This window comes from Mesocricetus auratus, unplaced genomic scaffold (assembly GCF_017639785.1).
Source record: "Mesocricetus auratus isolate SY011 unplaced genomic scaffold, BCM_Maur_2.0 Super-Scaffold_100007, whole genome shotgun sequence".
NCBI lineage: Eukaryota > Metazoa > Chordata > Mammalia > Rodentia > Cricetidae > Mesocricetus > Mesocricetus auratus.
Window position 1 is genome coordinate 97720223 of NW_024429191.1, and position 18340 is coordinate 97738562.

Consider the following 18340-nt stretch of genomic DNA (forward strand, 5'->3'; position numbering starts at 1 on the left):
TTTTTTAAAGCAGCTAGCTGAGCAGTGGTGGCAAATGCCTTTAATCCCAGCACTTGGGTGGCTGAGGCAGGCGGATCTCTGTGAGTTAGAGGCCAGCCTGGTCTATGGAGTGAATTCCAGGACAGCCAAGGCTATTAAATTGTTACATAGAAAAAGCCTGTCTTGAATCCCCCCACCCCCACACCACCAAAAAAAAAAAAAAAAACCAGATACAGACTCAGGCATTATAAAACTACTGAACCTCAAAAAGAACCTGCAGTATCCTAACCTCAAAGTGATAAAAATCAAGGAAGCCAGAGTCAAAAGCCATACTGTAGCCTCCACGTAGATGTTCAGTCCAGGTAGACCCACCCCAGGGCAGCCAGTAGATGGGGGTGGGGGCAGTCAGGGCTGATGGCAGACCTGAAGGGGTCTGGGTCAGACAGAGCAAGGGTAGGGTACACATGTATATGTTCATCCAGAATCAGCATGTGGACAATGTTTTATATCTGATTGACTTGATTATATTATGGAAAATAGACCCTGATGTTCATTCAAACATATGTTCTTACAATGAACAGGGAGCATGCTTTTAAATTTGCTCTCTTTCTTTTCTTTCCTTTCCTTTTTTTTTTTTTTTTTTTTTTTTTTGGTTTTTCGAGACAGGGTTTCTCTGTGGCTTTGGAGGCTGTCCTGGAACTAGCTCTGTAGACCAGGCTGGCCTCGAACTCACAGAGATCCACCTGCCTCTGCCTCCCGAGTGCTGGGATTAAAGGCGTGTGCCACCAATGCCCGGCTTTTTTTTTTTTTTTTTTTGAGACAGGGTCTCTCTATGAAGCTTTGACTGTCCTGGAATGCTATGTGGATCAAGCTGGTCTTGAACTCATGGCAATCTACCAGCTTCTGCTTCCACAGTGCTGGGATTAAAGCTGAAGCACAAGCTTGTTGAAGGCAGAGGAAGGCGGCTACCGCTCAGCACTACACCAGCCCTTTAGCCCCTTTCCTTGAAGACAGATTCTTCATATCAGAGTGTCTGCACACACTCTCCTGGCTTGGATGTTTTCTCTCTTTACTACCATGGTTGCTTGCATCTCTTTTTACCATCTCTCCCCCAGGAAACCCAGGGCCAAGTTTGTTCTCTGAGGTTGCAATCCTGGCGACCTGCAGCGGTTCTTGTCTGCAGGAGGCCAGCACAGGTGCTGCCTTGGGGACACTGGGGACAGTACCTGTCTATGTCCTTCTGGAACCCGGCCACCTGTGCCTTGAGCTTCGCCTCTTCTTCCTGTAGCATCTGAACCTGAAGGTCTTTGGAGACAGCCTCCTTGGACATCTGAGTGATCTGGGCATCCCAGGCAGCTTTCAAAGCTGCTGCGTCTTTGTGAAGTCTGTACGGGAAGAAGTGTGTGAACACGGCTGGTTCCCTTATACTCCCTCATGCTCCCATATAGACGCAGACTATGCCCAGTCCTCATAGAAAAGTCACATCAGAAACCAGACCATTGTCTACATTTTAAGACCACGGTTCTACTCCGTAGGAAATATCTAGCAGCCAACCACTCAAATGTTAACTAATTGACTATAAAGGGCCAAGTTATGCAGGGTGGAAAAGTGATCTGTACCCAGAGCCTATGGCACCTTTGCGCCTAACATATTTCAAGTACAAGAACATTCTAGGGACCGTCATTAACTTGGCAGTACAGTGCTGCTGGAAGAGCCCCCAGACCGGACAAGTTTCCCAAGAAAACAGAGACATCAAGTGGCCTTCCTTAGAAAAGGAATTGTACTGATCCAAGCAAGGCCCTCTTCATAGGGACGACTCTGTTTCCATCCTGGGATGTATCAGTGATCACATCCCTGGGCACAGGGGTCTTGGGGGCTCTGTGCTAATGAGCCGTCCAGTGTGGCATGACAAGCAGTGTGAACAGCTACCCTCACAGGCTACCCTTGATCAAGGAGTCAGGCATTGGAGTTTCAAACCTGGTCTTGTGCAGGATGAAAAAGGCCACTGTGCCAACATCTCTTTACATGTTTTGGGAGTGCTAAAAACAGGCACGTGGAAGGCATCAATCTTAAGCCACCTTAGACAATCTGTGTTGGCACCTGGTTCCCAGGAAATGGACCTACAAATGCACTCATCGCTTCTCACCACAGCTGTTTCCCAGGGCAGCCAATATTCCCAGTATCGGCACAGAAACACCTGGTCCAGTGACCTGTGTACTCTGTAGCCTCTCCTTCACATTCCGCCTCGCTTCCCAAACACCTGGCCCAGCCTAGGTGCTATATATTGTGACTGCTGCACTCTTCCTACGAAGACCAGTAGACATTGGCAGCTCCAAGTGGAGCTGGTCACCACTAAACCTGTTTTTATCTTCATCCTACATGTTTACCAGCGAGTGGTTCTAGAGCAAACCCACTGAGAGGGCAAGCTGCTAAACACCAAGGTTGTCACTGAATGCTGCTACATGCTCAGGTCAGAGATGAGGATGGTAACTGACTCCCCAGAAGTGAGAAGGAAGGTTCAAGTTTAGAACTTCTGAACGTGCTCTCTTGAGATAGGATGTCAGTGTGTAGTCCAGGCTGACCTTCAGATCCTCCAGCTTCGTCCACAGAGTTCTGAGATTACAGGCACATGTCACCCTGCCCTGTTTTCTGGTGTCATAATAATGCCCTGCCCGCGTAGTAATAACCCTTAATAGGCAAAAATAGAAACTAAAAACTAGTTAACCCTAGGTGTGGCATATTGTAATTCCAGCACTTGGGAGGCTAAGGCAGGAGGATTATGAGTTCTAAGTTAGTCGGGACTATATAGAGCAACACCTCCTGTCAAAACAAAACCAAAAATCATGTAGTTTAAGGCTTCAAGGAGGCAAGAAGCGTCCAGGCTCTGTGAGGCCCCCTCCCTGCAACTCTACTGATAGGGAATGGAAACACGCAATGAACCAGCACTCCTCCACAGCACCCACAGCACACCTGGGGCATTACTGGCTCACTGATGTGAGCAGCCTTGGCATCTTACCTCACTGATCAAACAAAAACATGCTAGACTTAACAAAGCACTGTGGAACAAGTTTTTTAAAGTACGATTTAATTTTTTTTTGTTTTGTTTTTTGAGACAGGATTTCTCTATATAGCCCTGGCTTGTTCTGGAACTCACTCTGTAGACCAGGCTGGCCTCAAAGTCATAGAGATTCACCTGCCTCTGCCTCCCAAGTGCTGAGATTAAAGGAATATGACACCATCACCCAGCCAATTTAAAGCTTTTTATTATTTTCTTTATGTGTATGGGGATTTTGTCTGCATGTGGGTGCTGAGGATTGAACTCTGATCCCTTGGAGAAGCAGTCAGAACTCTTAACCACTGAGCCACCTCTCCAGCCCATGTGGGATAAATTTTAATTTCCTGATACTTCTAAGAACTACTTCTTCCCTGATAGAAATGAAATTTGGCAGTGACTTTTGGAGACACACACACACACACACACACACACACACACACACACAGAGACAGAGACAGAGATACAGAGACAGAGACAGAGATACAGAGAGAAAGAAAGAAATACCCCCATCCCAAAGAAATATCCAGTTGCTAACTCTGAGAATATTACCAATGGCATGACTTCAGTGTTTCTACTGAACACATTGTCCTGTCCCCATGGTCATTTCCTCAGCACCCAGGATGGGGGCTCAGTGCTACACACCCAGTGCTATTACAACAGTTCTCCAGCACTCACGGTTTCCTGACACTAGGCATAAGTGGAGCAGGTTGCCCAAACACTCTGGCCTGCATTAAATATTGGAAAGGAGCCGGTGTACTGGAGCACACCTGTAATTCCAGCACTGGGTAGGCTGAGATAAGAGAATAGAGGCTTCCAGGTCAGCCAAGGCTACAGAGGGAGGATGTCTTAAAAAAACAAACAAAACAAAATGTTAAACCCAGAGCTGTATGGTCCTGAACTTCCAATTTTGTTCATATCCACAAAAGACTTGAAAGCAAAATCTCCGAGTGAGATCTGCACACCTGAGCTTACAGCAGCAGTCACGGTGGAAACAATGTGTATGTGCAGAGCGGGTAAAGAGAATGTGGTCTGTCTACACTGGGATATCCTTCAGCCTTAAAAGGAAGGAACTCTTTTTAATAGCCACGTTAAAATAGTTTAACTTGGGGCTAGACAGATGGCTCAGAGGTTAAGAGCACTGACTGCTTTTCCAGGGTTCCTGAGTTCAATTCCCAGAAACCACATGGTGGCTCACAGCCATCTACAATTCAATCTGGTGCCCTCTTCTGGCATGGAGGCAGAACACTGTATATGTGATAAATAAATATATCTTTAAAAAATAGTTAACTTGTGTTATGTATGGTATTTTTGTGTGCAAGTGCAGGAGTATGAACGGGGAATTTTTGTGTGGGGGGCATATGCATACTAGGCCAGATGTCAACCCTGGGTGATGTGGATACAGGAACATCTGCTTTTGTTTTGGGGATAAGGTCTCTCCATGAGACCTGAGGTTCAATAATTATGCTAGGCCAAGGAGTCCCCCATGGCGGTCTGGAGATGTATATTTTGACACAATCACAATGATTTAAGAGAGAATGGCATTCTATAAATGTGGGTGAGAGCTTGAGTCTCTGTGACAGGCCAGTTACATTAGGGCAAGATTATAATATGTGCTGTTCCTGGAGTTAGTAAATTCATAGAGAAAGCAGATTGGAGGCTGCAGGGAGACTAGGGGAAGGAAGGGAAGCCAGTGCTGAGTGGGAACAGTCCCGCCAACAGATGGCATTCATCACATACTGACGCACGCCACTGAACTTTACACTAAAAACAGTTAAGTGGTGAACTTTGCCAGGCATGGTGGTACACACACACACCTATAACCCTAGCATTTGGGAAGTGAGGCAGGAAGGTAAGTTAGAGGGCAGCCTGGGGCTACAACTCAAAACCCTGTCTAAGAGGGGGCTAAAAGGGCCAGGTAGAGTGGCATATGCTTGCAGTTCCAGCACTTGGGAGGCAGAGGCACAAGCAGTATAAACTCAAGGGCATCTAAGGCTATAGAGAAGTTCTGGACCAGCTTTGGCCAATGAGACCTTGTCTTAGAAAAACAAAAGCTAAAAATAATAAGTAAACTTTGTTATGTATACTTTACCACAAACCACCGTAAGTATAAAAACTACACAATTAAAAAGAAAACAGTAAGAGAAATGGCTAGAAAAGAAAATGGCCAGAAAGTGCCTAAAGTCCCGCCCACCTGCTGCATGCAATTCCCCTTGGTTTAAAATGGCCCATGCCCGCCCATGTTGGGCAGGGCAGGGCAGAGGCAACGGCTCACTTGTCAATGAGAGCATTCTTTTCCTTGGCATCGTCCGCTCGCATCCACTCGGCCCTGCGCAGTTGTCCCTCAAGGGCTTCACAGCGAGCTTGGAGTTCCAGCGCCCTGGCCTCCAGCGCCTGCAGCTGCTCTGCATGGGAGCACCTCACTGCTGCCAGCACTGCGTCTTTCTCCCTGGCCTGATGGTCAAGCTCTTCATGTCTGAAACACAGGGAAGAGCCCCACCGTGGCTTGCTCAGTGCCCTGGAACCTTCCAAAGTGTTTGTCATCCTTTCTTACACTACAGTAGTCCCTGACGAGATGGATGACTCTGCAGGTAGCATCTGCCTACTCTTAGCTTTGCAGGGGTAACATGTGGGTGACCTTACTCTTCCTGTATAAGCAGCTATTCTTAGATCCCAGGCTCTTGGATGCCCCACCCAAGCTCACAAGACAGACACCAGAACAGCTTCACAAAGCACCCTTAACACCACCTAGCTTCCTGACCAGCCATGGAGAGCACAGATGTTCCTTGCCTCCCAGAGGGGCAGATTCCTGAAAGCTACCTGAGTTTATCAGTTTGTCTGAACTGCACAAATCATAATGTGAGAAAACCTAAGAGAATGTGTTCACATCTCATCTTCCCTCCTCCAACACAGGCATCTTCCCAAGCAGCCTCAGTGAGCAGGAGTTATAGTTACTGTGTTTCCTTTGGAAGGGAAAGTCAATGATTTTTGCCCTGGGGGCTGAAACCCTAGAGCTGAGCTTCTTCTAGCTGGGAACACTCACCAGCCTCTCATGTCATCCCCAAGCCCACTCCATGAAGCTACCCTGCTGACTGTGCTGCTCCAAAACCTCCTAAACCCACTGTAGCCTGGGGGAGGAGCAATGTGTCAATTGCCCTGTTGAAGTCCCCACCTTGAGCCAACACACCATCTACTTCCTGGGTGTCCCAGACACCTGGCAACGTGAGGCACCTGCTGCTGTTGGCTGGGTCCCAACCTACACTAGTCAGCAGGAAAAGAGAGCTCAGAGAATCCACATCCTTGAGAATAAGAGGTGACTGTGTCAACATGGTAAAGTTTGGGGCTACAATCTAATTAAAACTTATAGTTAATAAAACATCCAAGTTGCAAATGTCAACTTTTAATTTTTTTTATTTTTGTTTTTTGAGACAGGGTTTCTCTGTATTTTTTGGAGGCTGTCCTGGAACTCACTCTGTAGACCAGACTGGCCTCGAACTCACAGAGATCTACCTGCCTCTGCCTCCGGAGTGCTGGGATTAAAGGCATGCACCATCAACACCCAGCTTAACTTTTAATTTTTTAAGTACTGATTTATTTAGTGGTGGGCATGTGTGTGGAGACCCTTTCATCTTTAAATCATGTAGGGTTTCAGGGAGGGAACTCAGGTCACCCACTGTGGTAGCAAGTGACTTCATGCACAGAGCAATCTTACTCGCCCATAAAAGCTAACTTTTAACTAAGGCTGTGCTTTTTAAAAGCCTGTTTTGACACTGGAGATTAAATTCAGAGTTTCAGGCATGCTCAGCTTGTGTTTTACCAATGAACTGGAGTCCGGGCCCTTGAAACATTTTGAGTTTTGAGATGTTGAAGGTCTAACCATCTCTGAGGAAGTGGAGCACGGAGGCAAAGTGGTGTGTGAGCGCAGGCTACCCATCACAGGGCCCTTGTCTCCAGAGACTTTGACCTAGACTCTTCCAGAGACATCCGCCCAGGCACAAATACTCACTTCCTCCTGAAGCTCTCCTCGGCTCTCTTCCTAGCCAGCTGTACAGACTGAAGCTTCTCCTCCAAGTCCTTTATCCTATACAAAAACCATATCAGTAAAGAGCAGTTACCCGAGAGACCAAAGAGTAGAGCTGGAACAAGCTAGGAAGGCAGAGCCACCAGGATCTAGTCCTGATGACCACAGTGCCTTGAGAGGAGAACCCACGCACCGAGCATCCTTCACAGCCTCCAGACTCTGGAGCTCTAGGGCCTGGTCCTGTAGCTTCCTCTGTAACCTGATGTGCTCTGCTTCTGCCTTCTGCAGACTCTCTGTCGCCTGTGCTCCAGCTTCTCTGAGAGCCTGCAGCTCTTTGTTTAGCAGTTTTACCTGCGTGAGATTGAAGAGGCCCAGGAGAGCAGCTGGGTAGGAGGAATACTGTGCTCTGTAGCACGGGGCGATTACAGCGGGCAACAGTGAACTGGAGACTGGAAAGCCTGAAAAGCCCAGCAGGGGCAGTTACCTTGAGCTCATGGGTCAAGACTACGTTGCTCATGTCATCAGCCCTCAGTTGGAACTCATGATCCCTTCTCTGCATTTCAGATTCGAACTCCTGCAGCAGCTCCTGGAACAAGAGAGTCAGGAGTGAAGGAGGGCAGCTACCTCAAACATCTCAGCTCAGGTTTGAGACCACTGTCCATCAGGAATTGTAACTTTTTTTGTTTGTTTTTGCTTTTTGAGACAGGGTTTCTCTGTCCTGGAACTCACTCTGTAGACCAGGCTGGACTGGAACTCACAGAGATCCACCTGCCTCTTCCTCCCAAGTGCTGGGATTAAAGGCGAGAGCCACCACTGCCCAGTGAATTGTGATTTTTTTTTATATACAAAGTTTTCTATCCTACACACATAATAGTTACCAAAGGAAAACAAAGACTTAATTATTTTCCTACCACCATTCTTCAATACGTATCTTTATAGATTTTTGGTTTTTATTATGTTAAAATATTTAATTTTAAAAAGTGTTGTCTGATGCCAGGTGGTGATGGCAGATGCCTTTAGTCCTAGCACTTGGGTGGCTGAGGCAGGCGGATCTCTGAGTTCAAGGGCCACCTGTTCTACAGAGTGAGTTCCAGGACAGTCAAGGCTTCACAGAGAAACCCTGTCTCAAAAAACAAACAAACAAACAAACAAACAAACAAACAAATTACTGTCTGATGGATCATTTACATTTCATTTTTTAAAAATTATTGCATTGGCAAGATGGTTCCATAAGTAAAGTCACCTGCCTACCTTCAATCTGAAAATGAGTGAGATCCTTGGAACCTGGATGACAGAATCCTACAAGTTGTCCTGTAACCTCTACATACATGCCCACACACAGTCCAAATAAAATATAATTTAAAAAAATTAACAGGGACTAAGAAAGATGGCTCAGAAGTTAAGAGTGTTTGTTTTTGCAGAGGATCCAGGTTCAGTTCTCAACACCAACACTGGTAATTCACAACAGCCTGTATATCCAGCTCCAGGAGATCCAACAGACTCCTCTGGCTTCTAAGTTACCTGCGCACCTGCATACAAATCCACCCTGCTTCACATACATACATAAAAAATTAAATGAATTTTGGTTTGTGATTAGGACAAAAATTTAAAAAATTTCAGATGTATTTATATTTATTTACTTTATATATATCTATAATATTATATATATGGCCGGGTGTTGGTGGCGCACGCCTTTAATCCCAGCACTCGGGAGGCAGAGGCAGGCGGATCTCTGTAAGTTCGAGACCAGCCTGGACTACCAAGCGAGTTCCAGGACAGCCTCCAAAACCACAAAGAAACCCTGTCTCGAAAAACCAAAAAAAAATTATATATATGAATATTTTGCTTGCATGTATGTCTGTTTTGCCTGTATGTCTGCGTACCACAAGTGTGCCTGGTGCCCTTGGAGGCCAGAAGAGGGCATCAGATTCTCTGGAACTGGAGCTACAGTGGTTGTGAGCTGCCACATGAGTCATCTCTCCAGACCAAGGACAACATTTATCAAATGGCTCTGAACAAACTTCTGTCGTTTTGTACTATATTTATGTAAATCAACCAGCTCTGAACAAACCTGAAGATGCTTCATGTTCTGCATGTCAAACAGTCAGCCAAGATTTAACTATCTGTGTGAAAATAAACAAGCACATTCATTTCATTAGTGTGCAAATTAGCTTTCACTGTTAATAAATGGTCAAATTAAATGTAAAGTAAAGGTTTGTTTGTCTTTGTTTTTGACAGGGTCTTACTATGTAGTATTGCCTGGCCTGGAACTTACTTTGTCATTAAAAAAATTGAATGTGTATGATTGTTTTGCCAGCAACGTGTGCACTCAGTACCTGTGTCTCTGGGGCACGCTTGTATCAGCTCCCCTGGAACTGGAGTTACTGACAGTCAGTTGTTAGTTACCACGTGGGAACTGAGAATTGAACCCAGCTCCTCTGGAAGCGCAGCCAGAGCTCTTTATTGTTGAACCATCTCTCCAGCCCCAAGTAACTTGCTATTTAGACCACTTGGCCTAGGATTCAGAGATCTACCTGCCTGTGTCTCTCAAGTGCTGAGATTAAAGGTGTGCACCACCATGCCTGGCTCCAAAAGAATTATTCTATTTTCTTACATGTATCCATTTGCATGTGTGTGTGCGTTTGCACATGTGCACACTTGTGGAGAGGTCAGAGGACAACTTGCTGTAGTTAGTTTTCTACTTCTACCATGTGAGTTCCAGGGATTGAAATCAGATTGACTGGCTTGGCAGCAAGAGCTTTTACTCACTGAACCATTTTGTCAGCCAAGAAATATTTTAAAATAAAATGATCTATGATTTTTACCAGTAAATGTGTGATTTGTACACACACACACACACACACACACACACACACACACCTGCATACAATTTCTCAGGTAAGTGGGACAGTGGTGGTGCACACATTTAATCCCAGCACTCGGGAGACAGAGGCAGGCAATCTCTGACTTCGGAGGCCAGCCTGGTCTATAGTTCGAGTTCCAGGACAGCCAGGGCTACACAGAGAAATCCTGTCTCAAAAAACAAACAAACAAACAAATAAAATGGGGTGATAAATGAAGCTACTTTAAGAAGCCTCTCCTGAGGGACGGCTGGCTCATGGGTGCCACCCTCAGAGGGGCTGGTGTAGCTCCCAGAGTTCGGTTAGCATGTAGGTTGCACAGTCTTGCCGTCAGGATAACACGCACATTTCCTTTCCATTTCTCTGCCATGATGAGGTCTGTCATGGGGTCCGTGGCTGATGAGAGTGTTGGGATCCTCCAGCTACCAGTGAACCAAAAAAAGCTCATTTCTTTATTATTTAGTGTCAGGTTTCCCAAGAGCCCCTGGGAGGACTGAGTGCTCAGGAACTTAGGAGCTCCTCTAGATCTGGGCCCTGCCCTGCCCACCACCAGACTCTGGCCCCGAGGAAGGGCTGAGGGAGTCCAGCTCTGGCAGACAGGCCCCATACAAATGTGTGCACTGCACAAATTCTGCACTTGCAGCTGCTCATTTACCTGCTCAGGAAACTGCAGACAGCACATCTAAAATTACATCTCACCTTTTAAATCCCTTGAAAGGTAAATGTGAACTCTGAATGGTCACATGAGTGACCTTACTGGAGTCAGAATATTACAATCATTATTACAAATTACAAAATAATGGGATATTTCCTAGTGGCAGGATGCTTGCCTGTCGTGTGTGATGCCCTGGATTCTATTCCAAGCATAGAAACACACAAAAAAGGAAGGAAAGAAGAAGGGAGAGAGAAGGGGAGGGAGAGAGGGAAGGAGGAAGGAAGGGAAAGGTGGGTGGTTAGTTGGTGGGATATACCTGTGACCCCAGAACTTGGGAGGCAAAGACAGAGAAGTTCTAGCCAAGACTGGGCTACATGTTAGGAATCTGTCTCAAAAGACTCAAGCCAAAACCAATCAACTAGCCAAACAAACCAACTAACAAAACAATGACAACAAACCCACAAAATAGCGAAATATTGGTTTTTCTGAGCAAAACCACAAGGGAAGTTGGTAGCTGTGGCTACCAGAGAACAGGGATTTATACTACAACATCAAGCCAGTGCTGCCACCTTCTGGCCATGCTGGCTCCCACGACACAGAGCCATGTCCTGCCTCCTCTGTGCTTTTGTTGTCAGGGTTCTGGGACTGTGGACACACTTGGGATTCAGCGACAGCGTCAGGTTCCTGCCCAGAGGTCTCTGGGTAAGGCACAGGACCCCACACATTAGTCTGCCCTTGCACATGCCCCCGTCTCAACAACTGCCAGTCACCCTGTGTGCTCAAACCAACTGAGGCATCTGTGTGCCACACCTGCCTCTTCGTCAGACCCATCAGTATCCCGCTGGCTCTCCTCTAGGTGTATCAGAGTTGGCTTGCTAGGGCGTGTCCCATCAGCCTACTGGCTACTTCTCCCACTTCTGAACCAGTGTGTCCTCAATCATGTCACTACTCTGTACAAACACCCAACAGTTTCCCAGGCTACCCAAGTTACTGCAAGGCCATGCAGGCCCAGCTGCACCTCGAACATTCATTCCTCCTATAAACTTGAACTCTAGCTTCTAGGTAGGTGTTTGTCGTTCTCCTCCTAAACTCTCTCTTCTGCACCCCTCCCCTCAGTGCCTAATGGCCCTTCTCGACCACTCCCTCTATTTGAAAGTGAATCAAACCACACCCCACTCCCTATCCTCCTGTCTCACCACGTCCACTTTGGGAAGGCTAGGCCCTGGACCTTACTCTTGTAGTTAACTGCTCCAAGGTGTTCTTTGCTCTGTGAGGGCAGGTGCATCTAGGTATGACAGGTATTTATGCCCAACCTTGAGCCTAGAGAACTACCAGCATGTAGTATGCATTCAGAAACATTTCTGAAATGAATGAGTAGATTTTCTCCAATGTCTTGTGACCCTGTGACTAACCAAAAAAGAAAAGGGATTTTCTTTGGTTCACGGTATGTGATAAAGTTAAGCAGGTTACCAGTCATTGGTTTATTTCTCTTTGTAAAAGAAAAATGATTATTTCATTGAGTCAGGTCTACTTACAAGGCTGACCAACATGTGACACTCTGGCCTAAAATAGAAAGGCAGGCCCTTGAGGAGCAGGACCGCATTTAAGCAACCCTCTCCTCACAACGATTCCCAGTGCCAAGACTGCTCCAGGCCACACCAGGCTGCTATAGGCAGACTTGGGCTATAGCCTTGGGTTGGCTATTCCAACCCACACTGGGCAGATCTTTCCCAATCCTCCTGCAGCAGACAGAGCTGGAACACTACCATGCCAAAGTTTCTCCTTCCAGAGATAGGGATGCCACCTGAGATGACAGAACCCATGCTCCCTGATGTCTAAAGGGACATCCAAGTGCATTCTGCTGAGTGTGAGCAAGCCAAGTGCCAGCTCGTCTATTCTAGCTAAAGCTGTTCTTGACTAAAGCCCCTCTCATACTCCTTTGGTGACTTTGGTACCGTAGGAAAGTTATCCCCCAGACATGCATCATGGTTGTTTAGTTGATCTTGGTGGTTCTTAACTTTCTGAGATATCATTCTGTAGCCCAAATTGGACTATGAACTCTTGGTGATCCTCCTGCTTCAGCCTCCCCAAAATTAAGATTGTTGGCTTGAACCACCACATCTGGTACAATTAGTCTTTTCTTTTTGGTTTTGGTTGAGACAGGGTTTCTTTTCTGTATAGCCCTGGATGTCCTGGAACTCACTCTGCAGATTAGACTGGCTTCAAACTCACAGAGATCCTCCTGCCTCTGCCTCCTGAGTTGCAGGGATTAAGGGAGTGTGCCACCATCACGCAGCCAATTAGTCCTTTTTTGACCACGTATTTCAGGCTCTGACTTAATGTGTAAGACCCTTGGCTGTTTTGGAAGTCAAACCCACCCACAATAGGCAAAGTTCTTGGTCCCTAGGAATTCTAAAAGAAGAGCTCTGAGTGCAGTTTCCTAGCAGATAGCAAGAATGTTCTGAGTCGTGGCAGCATCCCAAGCATTGATTTTCAGAGGCAGCAAAGAGCAACAGAGTGGATTCCGTATCCAGGTTGAAGGTGTCGGTGCTTGTGTCTTTTGTACTGTGAACTCAGCCTCTACTGTCGGCATCCTCTTCTAGACCAAGTTGGCAAGAGTGGGCACACGTGCAGATGAGGTTAGGACAGTCGGTGTCACATGTGTCCTTTCAGTCCCTCTTGGCATGCTGCTGTCCTGTCTTGGACAACTTGAAGCTGTACCTTGGGCAGGCTGTACAGGTGGCAAGGCTCTACTTCACCCATGCAGGTCTACAAGAAGAGGTTCTGTCTTGAGCTGTGCTTGGGACACAGGTGGTTCTCTGCAGGTGCCTTGATATACCTCTGTGTTTCTGCCCAATGACACCCTTATCCCCCCATATACCTCTGCATATCTGCCTAGTGACACCCCTTATCCAGGGGTTAAAGAGAGTGGTGGTCTGAATGAAAATCCCCCTCCACGGGCTTCTATATTTGAATATTTAGTCTCTACCCAGTTGATAGAACTGTTTTGTGAAGAATTCAAAGGTATGTTAGAGGAGGTGTGTCACTGGAGGTGGGTTTTGAGCTTTCAAAACCCATGCCAGGCCTCCTTCCCCTTCCCAGTGCTTGTGGATCAAATATAAGCTCTCAGCTACTGCTCCAACACAACACCATGCCTGCCGACCTGCTACCATACTTCCTATCACGATGATCACGGTCTCACCCTCTGAAACTGTAAGCAAGGCCCCAATGAAACGATTTCCTTTGTAAGCTGCCTTGATCACAGCATGTTTTCACAATAGAAAAGCAACTAAGACCAGGAGCAAACAAGTTCAAACAGCTTTCCCAGTGTCATCCTTTGGGTGAGGTAGATGTGAGGACAGCATGGCTGACTTCTGTAGAGTCAGTCCTGGAGCTAGCTCTGTAGACCAGACTGGACTCGAACTTACAGAAATCCACCTGCCTCTGCCTCCCGAGTGGTGGCAGAAGAGAAGGAGACACTGTCCTTCATGAACAAGCAGCAGCAGCAGCAGCACTGACTGTGGACTCTGTGTGTAAACCCTTGGGCTATGTTCTCCTGCATCTCAGGTAGCTGAGGCTCTTGGTGGCATGGGCTGGTACCGTGATTTAGATGTAAGTGTCATGTTCTAACACTCAGTTCCTGTTGGGGCACTGTTTTGAGAAGTTATACAACCTTTAGGGGTTGGGACATAAACAGAGGAAGTGGGCTGTTGGGGCATTGGCTCTTGAGAGTTACAGTATAGAGCCACTTCCGGCCTGGTCTGCTTCCTGAATGCTGGTAGAATGTAACCAAGTGCTGGCACTCTTACTGCTACCCACACTGCTGCGTGCAGTCCTGCCTTCCCCCTCCATGGTGAACTGGGAGCCAGAACCAGCCTCCCTCCCTTAAGATGGCTTCTTGTCAGCTATTCAATCATAACGAGGAGAAAAGAAATACAAATAAATGGGTTTTAAGATCCTAAGGGAAGGTTGGCTGTGGTGGTGCATGACTTTTATCCCAGCACATGGGAGACAGAAGCAGAGTGATCTCTGTGAGTTTGAGGCCAGCCTGATCTACACAGCAGGTTCCAGGTCAGCCAGGGCTACATAGTGAGATCCTGTCTCAAAACATCAAACAAAAGAGGGCCAGGTATGATAGCACATGACTGCAGTCCCTGCCTTTGTTAGGCAGGAGCAAGATGATTCCAGGGAGTCTGAGGACAATATAGTAAGACTCTGTCTCAGTAAATTGGTGGAATTAAATTGAGAAATGTTGACTTGTTTCAGAGGTGTGACGTTTTATCAGATGCCAGGGCTCAGGACTGGCCAGACAGCTGTCAAGTAATGACTTCAGAGTGAGCCTGTGATGTGTTTCCAGAGAGATAAACACCTGAATCAGTTGCTGGGCCTCAAGATCATCCCCCCAGTGCCTGTGGACACCACCAAGCTTTCGTCACCAGTGAGGAAATGAACAGAACAGAAAGGAGGCAGCAGGGTGAATTCATGCTCTGGGGACAATCAGTCAGTGCTCGGACCCTGGAGAGCCTGGTCTCAGGCCTTCAGCTGAACCTAATTACCGGCTTTCTTGGTGTCTGGTTTGCAAATGGAAGGACTCTGCCTCCATCATCACATGCACACACATGCACAGGTCACAGAGGCCATTTCTCTGGACAGCTCTTCTTAAGAGACTTGGTACTGGTGAATTCTAGAGGAAGAGAATTTTTGTTTTTTTGAGACAGGGTTTTCCTCTATAGCTCTGGTGTGCCTGGAATTGCTATGCAGACCAGGCTGGCCTCAAACTCACGGAGACCTGCCTGCCTCTGTCTCCTGAGTGCTGGGATTAAAGGCGTGTGCCACCACTGTGCGGCGAGGAACAATTTTCTTAATCGGTTTTGGAATTTTTGGATTGGGATCTTTAATACTATAAAAACTTAATAATTCTACAGTTTCTACTTCTAATGGTTTCACAATAGTCCATGGTTCATACTCATTCATAAAGGCAGACAAAATAGTTGGGTGTGGTGTTGCACGCCTATAATCCCAGAACTCGGGAGGCAGAGACAGGAAGATTTCTGTGAGTTCAAGTCAAGACTGGTCTACATAATGAGTTCCAGGCCAGCCAAGGTACACAGTGAGAGACACATACACACACATACACACACATACACTTTACACCGGCTACTCCTAAACAATCACTTATAAGGGACAAAGAATAAATGGACCCTACCTATATATATTTTTGGGTTTTTTTGTTTGTTTGTTGTTTGTTCTTGGTTTTTTGAAACAGGGTGTCTTTGTGTAGGCCAGGTTGGCCTTGAACTCACAGAGATCTATCTGCTTCTGCCTCCAGAGTGCTGGGATTAAAGGTATATACCACCACCGCCTGGCTTTTACTTATATATACTTTAAAAATATTTATTTTTATTTTATGTGTATGAGTGTTTCCATGCATGTAAATGTACCACTGACTATGGAGGTCAAAGGAGGGCACTGGATCCCCTGGAACTGGAGTTACAGATGATTGTGAGTTGCCATGTGGGTGCTGGAAACCAAGCCTAGGGCTTCTGCAAGAACAGCCAGCACTCTTAACTCTCCAGGACTTTAAAGTAGGTGGTAGGCTCCATGATACTTCCATTAATTCCTTGTTTGCCACGTGCATTAGACAGGTGGACCTTGGATAAAATGACAGCTGGTTATTGTAAGCAAGCTTAACCAGAGTAGTATACCAGAGGTGGTTGCTGAAAATTGAACTCAGGACCTCTGGAAGAGCAGTTAGTGCTCTTAACTGCTGAGCCATCTCTCCAGCCCCAAAGCCAGCAAGCTTAATCAGAGTGCTGCTATACCAGAGGTGGTCAGCTTAAAGAAGTATTTCTTCTTACACTTGGATGCAGCTACTGATCTGATAAATGCCCATTCTGTGTCCCTGAGGGTTAGTAGTAGTAGTCTCGCTTTTGGCTGGTAAGGTGAAACATACCTCAACTATCCTACCTGAGGCTTTTATTGGCTCCCAGATCCCATTCTGTGGTTTAGTTCACAGTTTTGCCTTTCTACATGGACACTGTTCTAGCTTGCTTCTCTGTTACTGTGTTAAAACACTTGATCAAAAACACTTGGGGAGCCAGGTGGAAGAGATCATGGAGGAATGTTGCTTACTGGCTTGCTTCCCCTGACTTGTTCAGCTATCTTTCTTCTATAACCCAGGATTGCCTGCCCAGGGTTGGCACTGCCTACAGTGAGCTGGGCCCTCACACATCAATTAGCAATCAAGCAATGTCCCACAGACATGCCATAGGGAAATCTGACGAAAGCAATTCATAGTCAGGGTTCCCTCTACCCAGGTACTCAGGTCAACCACCAAGATGAACCACCACATCCACTGATGACACTATGTTGCTAAACTTAATGAATCAGTGGTGACAACTAAACTTACTGGTAACATATTTGCATGTTAGAGGTTGAGACGAAGAATCTGACTAAAATTCAGGGGCCTCTTAGCTCTCTGAAATTCAAGTTGCTGCTCTGGATCCTGCCACAGTCAAGAAAGGAACAGGAGACCTGATGGGCCTCATCAGACTTTGGAGGTCACACATTCTTCACTTGTTACTGAATATTACTTAGTAGTCCTAAACACTACATGGTGATGGTGGTGTAAAGCTACTACCTTCAAAAAAGTTTTCAGGTGTTTCTTCTTTCTTCTCCCTCTTGGTTTTGTTTTTTGTTGTTGTTGCTGTTTTTTGTTTTGTTTTTTTGTTTTTGAGATTCCACCCACGATGTAGTCCTGGCTGGCCTGGAACTCACAGAGATCCTCTTGCCTTTGCCTCCAGAATGCTGGGATTAAAGGTATATACCACTATACCCGGCTGCTGCCAGTTTTGAAAGGGACCAATAGCATGAGAATGCTCTCCAAGGGGTTAAGACTTTTGTGCTACCTGTTCATCCCTTGGGCTATATAATCCTTCAGACCCCATGGTACCTGCAGTTTCAGACACAGATGCTATTTGAAGTCTTTTAGATTTTGGAGTGAAACGTCAATATCATCTACAGACAACTAGTGTCTCTTTAGGCTGGGGATGCAGTTCAATTGCTTAGCATATGCAAGGTACTGGATTTCATCTTCAAAACTGTCCAAAAAAAAATAATAGGGCAAGCTGGAAGGTGGTGGCCCAGGCCTTTAATCCCAGCACTCGGAAGGCAGAGGTAGCAGATCTCTGTGAGGTCAAGCCCAGCCTGGTCTACAAGATCTAGTTCCAGGACAGCCTCCAAAATAATACAGAGAAACCCTGTCTCAAATAATAATAATAGGTCAAACCTTGCTCCTTTTTTGTTTATTTGGTTTAGTTTTGCTTATTTGGTTTGTTTGTTTGGTTTTTTCCAGACAGGGTATCACTATGTAGCTCTGGCTGTCCTGGAACTCACTATGTAGGGCAGGCTGGTCTCAAACTCAAAGAGGTCTATCTGCCTCTACCTCCCAAGTGCTATGATTAAAAGCGTGTGCACCACTACACCTCAATGAACCCAGGTTGGTCTGAGACTCACAGAGACTCCCCTACATCTGCTGGTATTAAAGATGTGCACCACTAAGCCTGACTCCTATTTCCTTTTTGTGAGGAAACTCTTGGTTAGTCATTGGGTTTTGGTGTAAACTAAACACTCGGCCATAAGCCCCCAATTTACCATGTGACTCCAGCTGGTTCATCATCTGACCCCTCCCCCCTTAAGTTACTGTTTGGAATTTGCTGCAATACAACATCAAGGCAAACTGGTATCTACGGGACTGGACTTAAGCAGACCCA

General features: G+C 46.3%; 1 protein-coding gene across 3 annotated transcripts in view; it reads right to left on the minus strand.

Moving 5' to 3' along the window:
• Ccdc57 (coiled-coil domain containing 57) overlaps nt 1-18340 on the minus strand; it is a 99928-nt gene that overhangs the window by 71208 nt on the left and 10380 nt on the right. For all 3 annotated transcript variants that reach the window (XM_040750210.1, XM_040750213.1, XM_040750212.1), the window contains 5 exons: nt 7537-7638; nt 7246-7403; nt 7038-7112; nt 5307-5507; nt 1206-1364 (listed from right to left, as the gene is read on the minus strand). In XM_040750210.1, coding sequence (XP_040606144.1) covers nt 1206-1364; nt 5307-5507; nt 7038-7112; nt 7246-7403; nt 7537-7638 — 695 coding nt within the window. The remainder of the gene's footprint in view (nt 1-1205; nt 1365-5306; nt 5508-7037; nt 7113-7245; nt 7404-7536; nt 7639-18340) is intronic.